This window comes from Drosophila sulfurigaster, chromosome 2L (assembly GCF_023558435.1).
Source record: "Drosophila sulfurigaster albostrigata strain 15112-1811.04 chromosome 2L, ASM2355843v2, whole genome shotgun sequence".
Classification (NCBI taxonomy): domain Eukaryota; kingdom Metazoa; phylum Arthropoda; class Insecta; order Diptera; family Drosophilidae; genus Drosophila; species Drosophila sulfurigaster.
The window spans coordinates 7845644-7865302 of NC_084881.1; the positions used below are offsets into that span (position 1 = coordinate 7845644).

General features: G+C 34.2%; 1 protein-coding gene across 1 annotated transcript; it reads right to left on the bottom strand.

Moving 5' to 3' along the window:
* Window positions 1-1939: 1939 nt before the first annotated feature.
* On the bottom strand, window positions 1940-18300 carry LOC133838248 (sodium/potassium-transporting ATPase subunit beta-2). Its single transcript, XM_062269294.1, is given in 9 exon segments — window positions 1940-5403; window positions 6469-6634; window positions 6711-6821; window positions 6886-6993; window positions 6996-7054; window positions 7374-7493; window positions 7746-7886; window positions 15136-15621; window positions 18049-18300. Coding segments are annotated over 8 exon segments (936 nt in total). The 5' UTR covers window positions 15263-15621; window positions 18049-18300; the 3' UTR covers window positions 1940-5299.
* Between the last annotated feature and the right edge of the window lie 1359 nt (window positions 18301-19659).

The window sequence follows — 19659 nt, forward strand, 5'->3', positions numbered from 1 at the left end:
TTTTTACGCCATCCCTTTGATACAGTGTAACTATTACAAATTGAAAAAACGTATCGTATGAAGTAAGTTTTCTGATGGCTATAGCAATAGAGCTGCTACTCCGTTTTACTTATTCAACTGTTGCAGTATTTACCACCATGTAATAGTAAAAACACCCAAGTTGTTTATGCCTCAGTTATAAAAGGCGTCAGTAATAGTTAAATAATGAAATGAAAATTATTGTTCCCAAATATACATATTTAAAAACAATAGAATTTTGAATGTTTTATGATTGAACCTTAACAAATAAAATGAAGCCCAAGCTACCATTGTAACTCTTCATCATAACGCAATTTTTTGTTTATTTGGAATTACTTAATTCCATATCAACATAATATTTTTATTGAATTCAGTAAAATTTTTCAAACAGTTTCTCGTTTTTGTTACTCATACATGACATTATCTGTGTTTATGAAGCATTCTGTTGTTGTTTTTGTTTTTTGTTGTTGTTCTTGTTTATGTTCAGTTGCTTTCTTTTGTAAGTTCATCGTATGCTTATTTTCTTTTTAATTTATATTTAATCTTTGTCATTGATTTATAGTTAAACTTAAACAATACAAAAGCAGTATTTGTTTTTCTTCATTTTGTTACACATAAATATATATATTTTAATTTATATATATATTTTTTTTTATTTTACCATGCTTTTATGAAGATTTTTTATCTATAAATTATTTTCTTTTATTTTTGTTTTTCTTTTTTAAATCTAAATTAAAGCAATTCTGTTTGGTTTCACTTCATTTTATTTTCACTTGAAATAAATGTCAAAACTAGAGCAAATGAAATGTGTCTTTATTGATTCGTTTTTTTTACTTAATGCAACTACCTTGCTGCAGTACGCATGCAATGAAAATTGTATTTTGAACTACAATTACAATTCGCACCAGCATATTATCATTTTGAAAAGCAACTGCAGCTTAATGGTATTTTGTGAACAAAATTAGTAATACATAATTTATGTTTGTTTAACATTTTTGGTTTATTATTTTAAATTAAAATGTTGCAGTAATCGTACTTAGATATAAATTACATGCTGCATTTGTTTGCATCTTTATTTTTATTTTTGTATTTATTTTTTTTTACCATTTATATAACATATTTATGTATACATGTTTGTATACCATAATGTTACTTGTCTTATTTCTATACATTTACCATTATATAAATAATATTATTTTATTCATTGTAATTTAGTTGTTTCAACCAAATGGGATTGCAAATTAGGCCAACAAATTTTGCAAGCTATTTTCTTTTTTACTCATTTATTTTTTTTTATATATTTTTATTTTTTTTTTTTTTTTTTTTAGTTTTTCTAAAACATTGTTTTATTTTTCTATTAGTCGCTGCAATGTGCACGTGTTGTGAGAGAACTCTCGGGCAAATAAAGATCCAAAAATTGCATACTTCACGCTCTTCACGCATTGGAAATCTTTCGAATACTTGCCAAATTTTTTAGCGTGGCAGTGTCTTTCTGTGTATTGTGAATACTCAGTCGTGCGTTTGCCACGCTTGAGTAGATTTTGCTCGGTATTAATTGATACAAACTGAATTAACCAAATACATTTTCTTATTCCATTAACATTTCATAATTCACTTTCCATTTCGAAGCTTTGAAATAGGTAATTAAATTCGTCAAATAACTTGAAATTAACATCTGCCACAATTTTGATACGAATTTGATTTGGCCAGCTTTATAAAGCCGGACATAGAAATAGCAGCAGCATCACCGTCCAGAGTGTCTCCAAAGCTGCAAACATAAGTAATTGTTTGTTTTGTTGTTGGTGAAATTGTTAAATAAAGGAAAAGTTGCGTTTTGAGAATGGTTGAACATTTATTGTAGTTGCCTTGTGCTCATTACGTAAGTTGTCTGTTTACACACAAAAGAGTCACGTGAATCGTGTTTCATTTTTTTTTTTTGTTGTTTTGTTTTGTATTTTTTTTTTTGTTTTTTTTGTTTCCATACACTTGGTGTAAAAAATGGCAGTTTATACATATATATTCTTGTTAAATATGTTTTTAAGTGTGTTCTAGTAGTTGCCGCATGCTAGTAATTGTGCTACAAAGTATGCAACATTTTGGATCCGCAAGCATTTGGTGCAAATACATTTTTGTCTCATTTGCCGATACCTAATGAATCATATTGAAATTGAAAAATTCAAAAGCCAATTTTTCTACATAAATTTGTGGAAATTTTAATACACGCGCTAGAGGGTCAAACATTTACTTGGCAGTTTTTATTTTTATATAATTATACGTTATTTACTTTTTAATTGTTATATTTTTTTTATAGCTTTTGTTACCCTATATAAACTACTAATATTTATCGGCGGTTTTGGGAACACACTTTGCCCGGTTGAAAAATAAAGATTATTTAGGTGAAATTTTGTGCGTAGTAATTCGGTTTCGGGTTGGAAATAACAAAAACAATTTAATTGAAAATAATCAACAAATATCTATGGGATTTATTTGAAATATTTGCATTTTAATAGTTTTACGGCTGCCCGCGACTGCTTGAAAAAAATTGAGTGTTCTCACAACTCGTGTTTACATAATTTGCTTATTGCAAACTGCAGCATTTTATTTTCACTACTTAACTATTTGCTTAGTTTTGCTTTTTGTAATTTTTTTTTTAATTTATAGGAAAACATGCACTAGAAATTTATTTGTTCGAAAACTATTTTGCATACAAGTTTTTGGTTGCATGTCGAATTTATTATTACACATTTTGAAAGTCTTTAAAGTATTAAATTTTCTGGAAACTATTTGATACTTTTGGACTAACAACGTACTATTATTATTGACTCCAACAAATATTGAGAAATAAAACAGTTTATCTTGTTTAAATCATTTGAATTGGTAAAGGAAAGGGTTTATAAACAACGTTGCCTTTTGCCATCCAAAAGTCCAAGTTCCTCACAAAAGAGTTATCCCGTTTTTATGGGGAAAATTCAACCAGATTTTGCCTATGACTTGATACTTTTAAATTATTTAATAAAAGTATTTTTTTTAATTATAATTTTATAATATATATATTTAAGTATAACATTTTCCTTTAAACTATTATTTAGAGACTTTGCTTCATCTGTAGCAAAACTTTATAACATTTTATGTTTAATTTTATAATCATTTTGGTTTGGGTTTTCATTTGTTTCTTATACTTTAGACTAGCACTAGTTAATTGGATGGTAAAAGGGGGTAGTTATAAAGCTTAGTATGCCAGTTAAGAGATGTAGCTTTTTATTTGTTTTTTTTTTTATTATTTTTAATTTTTTTTTTTTTTTTTTTTCCTTTTTATGGGGTGGGGTGTCTCAATAGAGCGAGAAAGTTATTAAGTTAGTTGAGGCGTATATATGAATTTAGCTTTACTAAGAATCAAAGTAAATTGTAACTTAAAGAAACATATTTTCGATTTGCGAAACGAATATTCAAAATATATTATAGAAAATAATTTTTCAACACACATTTCAAAAAGTTGCCTAAGCAGTGGATGGATGGGAAGGTGTATCTGTATCTGTTGTGGTGCTGCCCTCACATTCTTTCGCTGGAAGGTCGGTTATTTGGATCGCCCCTGGTTTCTGGTTCTACGTCTGCTAAGAGATGGCTGTTAAAAATGTTATATCGAAACGGTAGGGTTTTTTTTTGTTGTTTAGTTAAATTAAGTTCGTTTTATTATTATTAATCTTTCTTTGGGATTCCTTGTATACATAATATATTTTAATTTTATATACTCTTTTTGTTTTATTGTAACCAGTTACTCTGTACTTTACTTTCAGCTATATTTATCGGTTTTGCCTCAATTATTATTATGTTTTATAGTTTTTTTTTTTGCTTTTTTGCTTTTTTTCTGTATATTTCTTTTTATTTTCATGCAATTTTCACATTAATGATCTTGTTTATTTTACTTTTACTTTTATTTATTTTTATTTTGTTTTTTGGTTTTTGGTTTTTCATAATAAGTGAAGAGTATTAATTTTAAATGTGTTGTTGTGGGTTTTCTTTTTGCATTTATATGCGTTTGTTTATATTGTGTTTATCAAATATTCTGCGTCTTAGTTTTCTTACTTTTCTTTACTATGCCTTGCAGTTAATTTCTTATTCATTTGTTTCGGTTTCGGTTTTGTTTTGTATTTTTTAAATCTACAGTTATATTGTTTGCTTTAGAAATTTGCTGTTATACATTTCTTTATGATTTGCTCTTGCTGTTCATGGGAGTAATGCCGACAGTTTAAATTTTTCACAAATTTAAACAAATTATATACTTGATCTTTTTTTTGTTTTTTTTTTTTTTTTTTTTTTTTTGGGTTGGTTGGATCATGTTTCTAATGTATGCAATTATGTATGTATACATATGTTGTGTTTATATATGCGTTCCAATTTTCCATTTATTTTTTACTTTTGTTTCTTCATATATAAGTATTTATTTAAATATTATAAATATAAATAATTGTTTTTTGTTTTTATTTTTTATTTAACACGTTTCTCATTGAATTAAGAACAGTTGCTGCATTCATTTGTTTATAATTTGTTTCGCTGCGCTGTTAGTCGTTTATATCTTTATTAAATTACACCAAAAACAAAGTAGAATTTGTTAACAACAATTGGTTTTTATTAATTCATTTCTTTTCTTTTATTAATATCATATTTGCGCTAAATTATGTGTTTTGCCAATTTTAACCATTTGCTATTTTTGCCTAAATTGTTAACTAAATAAAATTCTCCTAACAAATTAAGTTATATGGTTTTGTCTGTAGGTGTGCGTGTGTCTGTGTAGATGTGTGTATGCATGTGTATGGAGCGTATTGATAGCGTTGGGTAGTTTTAGCTTTTTAGCGCTAGAGTTAATAATATTATTTTAATTTATTCGTTTTTTTGTTTTGTTTTGCTTTCCTTTTGCTTTTGCTTTTCTTTTATTCTTGTAGCTCTGTTTTAGATTTTTCTTTGGTTGTTGCTGTATTTATTTCTCATTATTATTACTTTAGCTTTTTTGTTCAATTTTGTTTTTGCTTGCTGCTACTTTTTGTGTGTGTTTGTCACTGTCTTTTTTTATTTTTTATATTTTTGTTTAACGTGACTCTGCTTTATTTTCATCTTTATCTGCTTGTTTTGTAGGCCTATTTGATGTCACGTCACTCCTGTCCGTTAGCGGATCCTTCTCACTTCTGTCACGCCCACCACTCTTCCATCCGTAACCTTCCAGTTCCTCCTGTTGCTGTTCTTCAAGCTTGTAGCCTTTTTGTGATACTATCCCATTGCGATTTGCTTAATCGACCATTAACTCAAAGTGGACGGATCCTCTCCTATCCGAGCGATCGTGATGGATGTTATGAGCCCAGGCTTTGCACTCAATGTTGATCAATACGCCAGCTAAGAAAGCAGAGAAAGAAATAATCGTTTTAAGATTTGTAATTTAAGACAAGTATACAAGAAATTTATATTAATGTTGTGACTATTAAAACTTTTTAAGCCTCTGTCAAGTGATCCAGATATGAATTCATTTGTAAATGGAACACTATAATTTATGTTGTGAGTTAACCCATTTTTGCCATTCTAAACGCTTCAAAATGCGAAATAATGACTTAGAAAACGTGCATAGCTCAGTGAATGAAATTCATCCGTTTTGAAAGCTTTATTGCATCCCTATTACAATGCTCCTTCTCCTTTAACTTCATCCTCTTTGACGCACTCAATGCCCTGGAGCTCTCTATTAATATTTATTGTGGCGTAAAATTGGGTCTGTTGATATTTTCTTTTGTCTTTTCACATTTTTCTTTGTTTGCATTTCTTTTGTATGGCTAAAGGAAGCTAACACATTTGAGGTAGAGTTATCATTTAGCCTTTGGTATGAGTTTGATTGAAATTCTGGACACTCTTATTTCATTTTTCTTCACATTATGATAGTAATCTATCATTAATATACAGGCTATTTTGGTAGAAGGGTATTATAACTTTGTGCCTTCAGGATCAGCGTCAATAACCGAGACGAATAGAAATGTCCGTCTGTCCGTCCGTCTACATGAACCTAGATCTCAAAGACTGTAAGAGATAGGGATATAAATTTGTTGTAGATCAAGTTTGTTTCAAATTTGTGACACGCCCACTTCCACCCCCGCAAATCGAATACTATGTGTAATAATCTAGCACATACATATATCTGGTATATAGTATTATTTGAAAATAATAATATATTAATATACCATATATAGTCTTTGGTATATTTTAATATATTTGTTGTATATTAACTCAGTATATTTTTAGAATAATACCGCACTATTTTGTTCTTATTCAAAAATGGTTAGCGGGTATCCCACAGTCGATCACATTCTTTCTTATGAAATCTTGATTTTAACAGCATTTTCTAGCTGGCATTTACAAAGTATTTAACATAAGGCAGTGTAAAAATGCAAAATTCTAATAATTTGTAGTACTTACTTTCGACGGTGAATTGAACAGCAACAATTGGCGGAATGTAACCCTCAATATTTTGGAATGGGAAGTAGTAATGGGGGAAACCCATGCGAGGATAATAATCGCGGGCCTTAATGTTCTCAACATCAGCAGGATTTTCACCCTCACACGATACCCAAACAACGCCAGTCTAAGTTAAAAGATAATAATTATTATTAATTAAACCATAATAATGCTCGATTGCTCGATGAATAAGTCGTGTTTACCTCATTTGGTCGAAGGCTCTGCTTTTCCTTGATGTGCTGTTTCAACTCCTCGGGCATGTCATTGGGCAAAGCTTTTGAATCGTTGTAAATTGCTGGCACCCAATTGTATATCTATATAATTACACAATTATTTATAAATGCTTTTGAATAATGCACAAATTTTCTACGAACTTACCTTGTTCAACTTAAGGAATATGCAGGGTCGGGCCACATGATAACCAAAGTTATTATCAGCAGTGCAGGGCGAAAAGCTTTGAATATCAATACCGCACACTTTTCCATCACCGGGGGGGGATTCTCGAATGAGCAGTTCACTTGATTCTTCTTGGGCAAATCGTCGTAAGCTATGAATGTTATATTGTATGAATATTATTATTTAGTATTGTTGAAAACTTCCATCTTTCAATCACTTCACTCGGACTCCAAAATTAAATCTAGCAATCAGTTATAGCAATAAGTACTCAGGTGTTTGTGTTTTACAAAAATAATTGTTTCACTTACTGTGAGCTGTGTTTATTGTTTATTGTTTATTGACAAAAAACAAATGTGAGTATGTAGAAAATTCACAAAAATTAAAAACAAAAAACAATTCAAAAATATGCCCACTGCATCTCATTGCAAAATCAGTCAAAACTCTTTGAAGTTACTCTTTGCTGTACTTACCTTTCAGAAATGATGAAGTTTCATCAACCCAATACTTATAGTTGTCCTTCTTCGATGATTCGTACCAGACAAGAGTGCTCTCAACATTCGCCTCTGGGGGCATTGGTCGGAAGCCAAGTCCTGCAAAGGGAATCAACCAGACAAGTTTTGTTCACATTAGTTGTTCACATTCATATCCAATTAGTTAATTAAATTGTTATGGTTTTCTGCATATATTTTCGGCTGGTTTTCGGCATGCGTGTTTATAGGCGTGACGCATTTATGAGTTACGCCTGTTCTTGTATATACTCATTAATTCTCGAAATATGCAAATTATTAGCTAACTGAATAATACTTTATATTCTTTTCAACTATTAGTTAACTATTATTTACCTGGATTCGATCCAATCAATCCATTGTCAAGCATCCATTTAGGTTTATCAGCCTCCAATGTCTGATAAAACACCGCGAATATGGCAGCAAAGAATCCGGTTAACGCCGCGTAGAATATAATATAGAAAAGTAGAATTTTTGCTGAAAGGGAAGAAGAAGTGGAAATCAATATTACGTTTGGTTTGCACATAACCAATCACGTCAAAGCATTTAATTAAGTTGACAGCAATTAAGTCATTTTAATGTTTACCACAATGTGACATAAATACTTTGAGGTACCACATAATTAAACGTTGCGGCTTTAAGACAACCCCACATTTAGCACCTCATCGATTTTAGCATATGTTTCTTTTTACTTTACTTTACTGCATTATATGTACTTTTAAAGTGCACTATATTAAATGCATGATGCTTTTGATTATTGAGTCTTAAATGTCAAATTTCAAATACGAAGTATCAGACTCTATATGTACATTGTGCCCTTGGCTAATTGGCAGTTGCGCTATTTCTGGCACCAGCTTTCAGCTTGTCACACTTCTCCTATGTTTCCTCACTCCACTTCAAGCTCGTTACACAATGCACGACTTTTGACATTTTCTTGGCTCTGGCTGCAAGTTGGGCTGGGGCATTGCAAGGGCAAGGAACTAACTTTTTTCATCTTTTTTTTTTTAAGGGAGTGGGTGGTGGAATGTGCAAACTAAACCCTTGTCCGTAGAGTTGACTGGCTTGTCATTCTGGCATTTGTGTTTTATAATTAAGAGTGATTAAAAGGTCGCTAAGTTCTATGTAACTGAAAGTGACTTTTCTTTCTTAGTTTCAAGCTTTCATTTCCATTATATTTAATTGGGATGTATTCCACTACTAAATAGTTAATTCTAAACCATTGTAGGTTGTAAATTATGTATACGCCATGCAATGCTAAAGACTCGACAATTCATAAAGACAAATGTATGATTGCGTCGGAATTGACATTGGCGTTGTCGTAATTTGTAAACCCATTAATCATCAGTTGTTATCCAAGATATGTGAAAATCGTGGGAACTTAGGAAACACAATATGACAAGGAGAAAAGCTTTAAGAAAAATGTGCAAAGAATTTTCGAAAATTTGAATTTATAATCTTCTACAAAAATATATTTTCATTTTAAATAACTGCCGAAGAAACATTCTGAGGTCGGTCATCAATCAATCATCATGATAAACATATTTAGGCGAATGCAACTCGTTAATTTTCAAGTCATCTTGAAAACACTGGCAACATTAATTCTTCTCATGGTCAATTAGTTGGCAAGTTGGAAAGTATTGGCAATACAAAAAAGACGCATGCGCATTGTTAATTCGACCCAACAAGCTATTTGAGATGCACGCTTCCTTTCTCTCTTTCTCTCTCTCTCTCTCTCTGTCTCTCTCATTCGCTGGCAAAGCTTTCTCATGGCCATACACAAACATACTCACACATATACTCACACTAATACCAGCACACTTGCATGGACATAAGTACGCTCGTATGATACTTACAAACATGGATAGAAAGAGCCCATAACTTGCGTTACTTTATGGCATGGCAAGACAGTTAGCACAGTTATTGTCAAAAACAGGGTTACACTTCGATTTTCTATACTCTATATAGTATGCGCATACATTTCTCAGTGACAGTATTCCAAGAGCGGCAATTTTCTCTATTTTGTTTATCGCCTATCCAAAATCTTAGAATCGTTTAAGAAAATAAAAAAGCATACGCAAGTTTGCAGTTAATGTTCCTCATAATTGCCAACTTAATTAAAGATGTTCAGTTCCCATGTCAATTGAGGCGTTCAAATTGAAAGCGAAGCGGCAAACAGAGCCAGACGGGGAAAATGCTTGCATAGCCTTACGTAATTTACTAACGTTATATGTAGGCAGTTAAATAAAAATCAGGTTTGCATGGCAACACTGAAGCTAACTTCGAGCACTTCTGTGCTTCATACAGAGAGCGAGAGAGAGAGAAAGAGAGAGAGAGAGAGAGAGGAAGCGAGAGCGAGTGATGAGGCGTGCACAAGGAGAGAAGGAGGAACAAGGAGTTCCTTTTTGCAGTTGGTTGTGCTTTTTATTCTACATTTTCTTATTGTTGTTCCAAGTGGTATATAATATGTACTCGTATATGTGTATGTATGTCAGCGTGTGCTTACACTTCTCTTTGTATATGTGTGTGTGTGTATGCTTAAGTGTATTTCTGTACTTAACGAGCTGGTTGCTCTGGTTTCTCTGGTTTCAGCGGTCGCAGTGGCTTTTGGTTCTACGATGCTCGGTTTGAGGTTTTTTGGGAGATGGAAAAGGCAATAATACTAAGAGGGAATTAGAGGATGTGCACGGTTGTTAAGTTGCTAAAATTTGTTGTTCGTCTTGGTACACAAAACAGCTGTTTAGTTTAAACAGCAGAGTACACATATCTCTGACAATATGTGTGTTTAAGTCTATCTCATCATAAATTACAAAATATTTTTATATAATATCAAAAATGTGTTATATTCTGCGCTCAATGCTCATAGCAATCAATACTAAAAAATTAATATTAAAAAAAACTATGTTAACATTAGTATGATCGATTCCACAAATATAAATAAAGCAACTTTGCAGCTTTATCCCCCTGCATAAATATTCCTGTTTTATTAATATTTAAAATGAAATACGATTTATGAAAATTATCCATGATAATTATAATCAGAGCGGCATGCTTAAAAAATTGTGCTATTTTGTTTGATTTATTTTGGTTGCCAGGCGACGGATTGGCGCTGCCTTCTCCAGTTTCGGTTTAGTTATGCAGGGTCTGTGTTAAAATCCGATTGATTTACGCGAGTTTCTCCTTCTCTTTTCCACTCTATGCATATGACTGTGTGTGTGTGTGTGTGTGTGTGTGTATATGTTTGTGTGCTATTGTGCCAGTGAGCACCTGGCAGGTCTCAGTGGAACATTAAGTATACGCAGCATTGTGCGCGGACTCTCTGACAGCGACAACATTTCTCTCGCTCATTTTGCCTCTCTACCTCTGTGCCTCTCTGTCGTCCTCTATCTATCTTGTTATATCTCTTTTTCTCGTTCCTTTTGGCTTTGCAGGTCTCTCGCCTGAACTTTGGCATTTGCACAGCTGCCGCAAAATTGTAACGAGCTGGACTAGTATTGGTGAGTATCTGATTGTGGGAGACTGTTTCTGTGTGTGGGTGTGTGCGTGTGAATGCATTGCTTGCTGCACACACCATTTACATACACACGCATAGGCATACAAATGAATTGCGGCCATTTCTTCCTCTTCCCTTTTTTAATTTCAGTTTCAATTTTACCTTTCTGTGGCTGCAACGAGTGTGAAATTGGGAACTCGGCCAGTGAGTGCTCTCCTCGGGTTCTCTGCAAATTTTGACAGTTGCAGAAAAATACAAAAATTACATGCACATTTACACACCCACACTCATACTCACACCCACACCCACACATACACATACACTTACACCCACACAACTAATGGTAGAAAACAGCAGCTGTCACATAAAAAGAAGGGAAAAATGACCAGTAAAATGAAGCAGAAAATACAACTGTCAACATCAGGATTCACAGCACCCCGGGTTATGTTGCACAAAAGCACTTACACAAGCTTCCACATCGTATAAACATAGACACTATATATGTAAAATATACATATATACTTTGCCCTCAACTTGCGCAATAATATACAATCCAACAAATAAATAACGGAATGATATATTATAAAATTCTTTCTTCTTTTTTTTATGTGCTAGATAAGAATGAATATAAAAGTGATTTATATTTCAAAAATGATCAATTTATATAATTTATGTTCCTTAATTTTCGTAAAAAACGTTAAATGCAAATAAGACTTTTAGTTCAGTTTTTAATTTAAAATATTCAACGTTGTAGTTTTTATCATTTTCATCTACATTTTACACTTACTTTACATTTTTAAATGTAGTTCATACTGAAGTTAATTTACTCACTCAATGGAAAACATTTAAGTTATTTGCTCGATTACGTAGATTACAAATAATTAATAATAATTATTAATATTCATATGCATAATTTGGGAAAGGTATTTCAATCATGAAGAGCTAATAAGTTTTCCCAAGGTATTTACATGTTGCGCCTTCGTAAATAAATACGACTAGGCATTAAATAATTAATTTATAGCACCCTTAAAGGGTAGATCAACATTTGTGAAAATACAACGACTGAGAATGGATTAATTAAAGCTCGTTTTATATAATTTTCTCTTTGAATGGGAAAATAGAATGTAATAGAGTATTTCCTAGCCGGTAGCTCACAAAAGTTGTTCTTAATTGCTTTTCAATTAAGAGCATTGAAAGTTTTTCAATTTGAAGCATGCAACTTTGATTGTTGCGAATTCTTTTGTATCTTCTGGTCGATGGAAAAGATGTCTGCAATTGGACAAAGAAAATCTTTAGCTCATTATAATGCACTTACGCAATCGACTTGCGAGCCTCATGCTAATTGGAGTGTCGATTGAATAATAGGTTATCCAGTGCAAACTATTTAACAGACTGACAGTTTGTGGAGGTCAACCACTTCAATGAAATGGTTTGTAGTCGCATCTGTTCAATTCGTATGACTTGGATTTTGGCACATTATTTAGCACTCGGCTCAAATTGATGGGTTAGTGCAAATTGCAAGACCTCGATACAAAAGAAAACCAAACAAAAAAAAAGATGTCTCGTGCGTTTTCTAACGTCTCGAATTGAGCTCATTGATGTCATGACAAATTGTCGCTCGAAATGATTGCTTTTCAATTGGTCTGCTGTCAGACAATTGAAACTGTTTTATTGAGATGTTTTCTGATTCTTTTTTTTTTTGTTTTTGCATTTAAAGTCAGCATTTGTTAGTATTAAATGCTTTGATTAGTATTAAATGGATAAAATAAGAGAGATGACACCTCTCTTTTTAGAAATTTAAATTTACATATAGAAATTGGATTTTAGTTAGTCTTGAAAGTAATCTTTTTATAATTGTATTATTTTAGTTTTTCTGTTTTATCCTTTAGTTCTTTCATTAGCCTCAGTTGTATTCATTAATCATTAAAATAATAAAACGTCATTTCTTAATTATTAAAATCAACTTCTTAGATATTTAGTTTTTTTCACTTATAAAATAATAAATAAAGCTTGAAAATATAGAAAGCATGAAGAGAGCCACAAAACTAGCTCCTCTTATATAAACGTATTTACCAACACTTGTCTGAGGCAAATACGAAAGCGAGAAAGAGAGAGAGGGAGAGAGAGAGAGTTGTTGATGGGGTGCTAAGTGCTTAACTGAAGAAGCAACACGCAAGTTGCAACTAAGTAGGTTAGAGACAAAGCAATCATGCAACAGCCACTGTAAATGCAACTGCACAGCGGCTAAAGACGAGACACAGTGTTTCGTGCCTCAGCCAGCAGGCAAAAATTGTTTTTAGTCCACGCCCACATTTTGGCGCTAAGCTGATTGCGCTGCCAGCTGCCAGTTGCCAGTTGCTAGTGTGTACAACATGCTATGGAATGAGGTTAGAATTGATTTTTTGTCGAGTTGCTTTTCCTTGCAGCGAATGATGATAGTGCAGGTTTCAGTTCCCACTCTTGACTCAAAACTGGGTTATAGGCAATTCACAAAGAACTCTATGCCACAGCTAGACTAATAGTCAAAGGTTTATTGACACAAGCGGCTTAACTATTAAAAGAGAGACGAGATAGTTTAACTTGTTATGTTATTTAACTAGTTACTGAAGCCCATATAGAAGCTTACCTTGTATTTTATTTTTAGCATATCAAAGCACCTTTTGCAATATGATTTCGTAATTACTTCGGGTGAGGCGGTTGCGTCAAGCCAGCCAACGTTTAGTAACTGACCTTTGCAATCTATCTCGGACATCGATTGACACACAGAATCCATGGCATCAATATTTCAATATTGTCAAGCGATGCGACAGCATCACAAATTGAATTCCATTAAAAATTACTAACCTCCCTCCTCGCAGGGAAGTGCTAAAAATAACCAACCAACAAACAACTAGCACGTGCCTGAACCGAGCTGAGTTGAGCTGAGCTGAATTGAGCTAAACTGATGTGAGGTAAAGCTGAGACAGCTCAAATTGACAGATGGAATAGGGATGGTCATGCTATCTACAACTATGTTGTGTGTATATACTCGCATCAATAAAAAGTCAAATAACACGTATGATAGAAATTGATGAAAACCGCTTAGTTTGATCGCAAAATCACAGTTATATGGTTTGAACGTGTTCGTTTTTCAGATTCGAAGAGAGGTTTAAGATTACATTGATTTGTCTTCTACTTCTACTTGTCTTCTTTCATACTAGTTTTCTCTCTACAATATCAAATTGTCTGACGTATTACAGCAGTACTATAAAAATATCTAGTATTGAGAAGAGAACTCCCAAATTTAAAGACTTCACATATTTGGGTTTCCTTGTGTCTATTTCCCTATTGTCTTTTGTCATTGACAATTTACGACTTTTTCGACATTTTGTGGTCATGGCGTTTACACACGACATCAAATGATTAGTCATGTTTGCCTTGCTGCCAGTTCAGTTAGTGGCCACTTAGAATACAGTCTCAACTGTCAAAACACTCTCTGTCTCAGACCTTTTACTTCACCCGTCTGCTGAAATTGTTATGTAATTGTTAGAAGTAACTTTTAGTATTGAAAATTTGACTATTTCTGAATAGGTTGACTGACTATCTGCTCGCTTGATTGACTGACTAACTGACCGAATGAGTAACTGATGAATTACTGACGGAGCGCATGTGCTTTAAATGTTTCCTCTAGAATATTAGCTTCTATATTTAGTGCTGGCAGCCAATTTGCTGGCCCAAAGTACGTGACTTTTTATTGTGCATGGCATACGAAATGAGCCCACTGGATCGATACGCATTAAGAGGGTAAACACGAAGGTTGAAATTAAATATATGTGTACGTATGTATGTACAATATGGTTGCATGTGCTGACAATTGTAGTAACAACAGAGCTCTCTTTTGTCTCTGCATTATCTTAGTATCTGAATTTACACACAGATTTTAAAATATTTAATTGTTATCGAAAGCAATCGAAACAAATCATTTAACAAATACAAAATAAATAGGGGTATCAAATTGCTAGTTGCCTTTAGTCTAGTCTAAGTCCGTTAGCAACATGCTAGACGTGCCCTTGGATGTCCCCCAAATATGTATATATCAACTACAATGTACACCCGGGCGTATACGTCATTTGATTGATTCTATGACAGGTGACAGCAAACGCACTTGTTTAGAAGATATACAAGTAGTGCTGAAGCTCATTTACTTACTGTTAGTAATGCTCTAGTATAGATATAGATTTTTTGATGTGTACTCACCCCAACTGGATCCGGTACGTCCGAGGCATTGGCTAGTTTCACTGTTCCATAGGAATTTTTTGAAACCCTCCCATTTGCCCATCTTTGGCGGTGGTGCATAGTATTCACCAATCTTCTTGTCGGCCATTTTAGAGCTTGTTGTTTTTTTTCTTTTAGTTTTTGGTTTTTGGTTTAAGAACTGTTCGGTTTCAGTTGCACCAGGTCAAAGAAGGGTGTCTCTGTCTGTCAGTTAGACTAGTTTTAAACTATTAATGCTTAGGCTTTAATCGCTTATCGTTATAAATACTTTTGTTTTATTTTAATTTATTTTATTTGGTGTTGGTTTTTGGTTATGTATATTTATTATATTTTTGGTTTCTTGGTTTTATTTTTTTTATTTTTTGTGTGTTTGTCTTAATCAACTGCGTTGGTACAACATTTTTTTATGGGTTTTTTGAATGTTCGTAGCAGTATTGTGTTAAGATTTGCGCTAAATTTATTTGGTTACTGAAATAGAAATAAGGTTAAAGGTTATGAGTAAATGATTTCAGTTTTTGCCTGCCTTACCACCTGTTGGGAGGTGTTAAGGTATGCGAAAATGTATAGGTTAGGCACTTTTGTTTGTTTCTAGATTAATGAGGTGCACACATTCAATTGCATTTATTGACATAACATAGTAATCATTTTTGATAAATCTTCTTAAGTATCCATAAATCCTGTTTCACACTCTGTATTGTATTAATTTTCTTTTGATTTATTTGTATTATAAATTGATTTCATCCTCCTCATCAATATTTCCATCTGTTTATTTGTGTAAGCCTCTTTTTGAAACTGCATTAAGCTTAATGTTGTCGTAATTGAACTATTTTGTTTGGTGCTTATGTAAACATTACAAATACATTTGGGCTTTGCGCTAATGGAAAAAATTGTTATGTGTCCTTATATGCCTGCTGTGTATGTAAGTGTTATTGCTGTTGCGTTTTCTTTTCTTTTTCCACAAGGACACTTTGGGAAAAATGTGAATAAGCTCGCTTTAGAGTCGAGTCTAACAATTGGAAAACAGTTTAACACACTTGCTGGTAATTCTAGTGAATATTTTATGAATTTTTCTTAATTAATTGTGCTAATTTGGTCAACTCTTTTGCCATTTGCGTGAAAACAAATTGCAGTCGCCTACCGATTATAGCCACACACTCTGCCAACTGTTATGTAATCTCGAACGAGGAGCGTGGAAAAGCATCCAAAGTTACCAAAGCCAAAGTGAGTTTGCGCAATGAGACTCCCCAGAGAGACAGAGCGACAGAGAAAGAGAGAGAGAGAAGGAGACCAAGCGCAAGAATGCTGCTGAAAGGGCAAATATAAATGCGAGAGCGAGATATAGAAGGAGAGAGAGAGAGTGAGAGCTGCGAGCGCCTGGAAAGACGTTGGAAGGTTTTTGGTGCAGCTTTGGAATTGTACAGAATAACATTTTGAGATGGGCTATGGCATAAAAGTTGACAGCTGGGCGCCAGTCCTAATGACAACCAGAACAGCCCTTGGGAGCCCTCCTCCGAAGCACTGATGCTTGTGTCAGTTGCAGATCTGGATTAACTATGCTATGATATGCTAGCTCAGCTGCTCAAATACCAATCCTCGCAGCAGGCATTGAAGTGCAACGCTTTTTATAAACGATGATGACCGGTCAAGGCGCTGTGGAATATGCAAATGTAAAATATAATTTGCGCTTATCGTTGAATATGTTCGCTCAGATTTCTTTAATGTTTCCTTTCGTTTCCCATTTCCGAATTTTCCTAGTCTCGTTTCATTTTCTTTTCTTTGTGCTAACACAGTTACGCAGACAGACACAGACAGAGCGACGCTCTCACGCACTCGCATTGCTTGACTTACTTTTAATGCTGCCGCCGGCGACGTCGCTGCCATTTGGCAGCGAACATTGCGCAACGCGTCCGAGAAAGCGCAAAGAAGGCATGGCCTCGGCTACGTTTGCGGCTTCAGCAACAACGGCTATTATAGCTATAGCTATAGCTAAATTTCCAACTGAATCTAGCTCTGTGCCTGTGGCTATTTGGCCATAAGACTGCTGGCCGTATGAAGATGGCGGGCAAAAAAAAGGCTGGGCAAATATCTAGCAGAAGGCTGGCGCACAAAAGTAGGCAATACAATTTAGCCCCGCAATCGTGTGTTTGAGTGTGTGTGTGTGTGTGAAAGAGAGTTTAATGCAATTTTGGAATTTTTATGCTAAAACTGAAATGTTGGCATTGTGTTAGCAAAGAGGGTGGGTCAAAGCTCGAACTTGCAACGCTATTACTTGGTTTATATAAGCATATTGATTACACAAGTGGATGGCACTAGACTTAGCTGATTGAATAGAATTCACATTTATTCGATATTCTAATATGTAACGTCAGTATTAAGGCGTTGTCCGCTCTACAAAATGGCTTATTGTGTCATTAGATAAGTCCTTGTTACTTTTAGCGTTATCATTTATGTAATATTTTAAACATTTTATTTTGTTAATACATTATTATCGAATATTGTTTTTCATGATTGTTTTATGTATTGTTCCATTTTAGAATCAAGTTATTTAGGTTTTTCTTTTTTTTAATGGACAGCAGCAAGAAAAAAATCGAATTTCGGTATGTATATAAGTTTTACAAGGATATATTTTTGCTGCTGGTGCTGTCACAGTGTCCTCGACGCGTCGCCTTTGGCGTCGCCGTTGCCAACGCTGTTCATATAATCACAAATTAAAACAGTCTTTTATTTTATTTGTTTTTGATTTGCATATCGACGATTATGTGGAAACCAAACGAAAACTTTGCATAATCGGTTTTTTTGTTTTCCTTTATTCGTTGTGTTTTTATGTTAACATTATTATTTTATTTTTTTTGTGGGTAGATAGATTTTTTTCTTTTGACACTTTTGCATCATCACCTCGAGAATTTTTCTTTTTTTATGTAACCAACGTTTTGTGCAAATACATGAAAATTTGTTGTATTTTTCGCAGCGGCGCACCAACAACAACACACATACAGATGGATTTTCTTGAACGCTGCTTTTCAGCCTCCTCTTTTCTACGCAGACATGTACATAATAACTCTCTATATATGTATATATAAATATATATATATTTGAGATATATATATATAGATATATATATCTGTTTATTTCTATGTGCCGTTAATCCGCCAGCGAGTGCGAGTAGCAACCGTTCACAGTTAAAACGCCAATGATAGTGCCAGCGTTCAGCGTAAACTTCGCTAGCGCCAAAGCTGCAGCTGTGAGCGAATTGCTCGGCTTCACTTCGGCTTTGTGTTCGTCTTCTTGTCGCCGTCGTCGATTCGCATTCAGTTGCGACTCAGTGGAAGAGGTATAGAAGAGCGGGGTTAGGCAGGGATGGGCTGACAATTGCGCATGGGAAGACAGAGGCGAAGCTTTTTTTTTTGCCGCCTCGTAGCTTTTTCTCAGCTGGGTGCCGACACGGTCGTTGTCGTTGTCGCCGTGACTGGAACCTCAAACGAAGTCGTTTAGTCGCTTAGCTTGCTGGACTTTGTGGCTTGTGGGTGGCGTCAATGGACGAGATTTGAGCCGGTCGCTCGGGTGGCTGAAGAGCATCAAACAGTTGGGCTGCAAGCTTTCAAGGTTTCAGGCGTTCCTGCTGCTGCGATTGCTTCTTATGCGACTAGCGCTGTCGATGCTGATGCCGCTGCTGCGGCTGAGCTGATGATGATGCTGCTGCTGCTGCTGCTGCCGCTGCGATTTGTACAATGACTGTTAAACTGTATGCGTGCGCTGCATATCAAGTGGTTTCAGATGGTAAAACTGTATAGTAACTCCTAAACTGTAGTCTTGAGGCACGCACGATGAAATAATCGAATTATTTTATATGAAACTTTCTTACCAAAGTTAATTTTATTTGTATTATTTATTCATTCAAATTCAAATAACTAACATTTTAATAAGTCCCACTGTAAAATTCAAGCAAACCTTCCAAGGCGAATACACCAATAACTTCCAGGCAATTTGCCGCAAGCTTGCGCAATAGACTATGGCGAATGCGAGTATGAGAGTGAAGTGGGGTGAAGAGAGAGAGAGAAAGAGACAGGGAGAAAGAGAGTGAGAGTAAAATGAAAGATTCCTGCAGAGTTTAGTAATATAATATTTATTGATTACTTGCTGCGAAAAGTTTTCCACCGAAGAGTTAAACTCCGAGTTGCTAAAATAGAAGCCCCGCTATATTGGCAAATTACATAAAGCAAAAAAATTACTCCATTCCGACGTCATCGCCAATGCTTTGCCCAATCTCGATTGGGATTTGAGGAAAGAGAGAGAGAAGATGGCTGCTAGTCATTATTCGTTTATTGTTTGGCCAACATTCAATTACGTCATATCTCAGCTGTTTTGAATGCGTAGCGTGCATTATACAACTGACTGTAAAAGCCGCACATCTCTCTGTGGTGTCCTCTCAAATCTCACACAATCCCGTTGGCCAAGCCCTAGTAGTGCTCTAGTTGTTTGTGGGGTTATTAATATACGAGGATACCT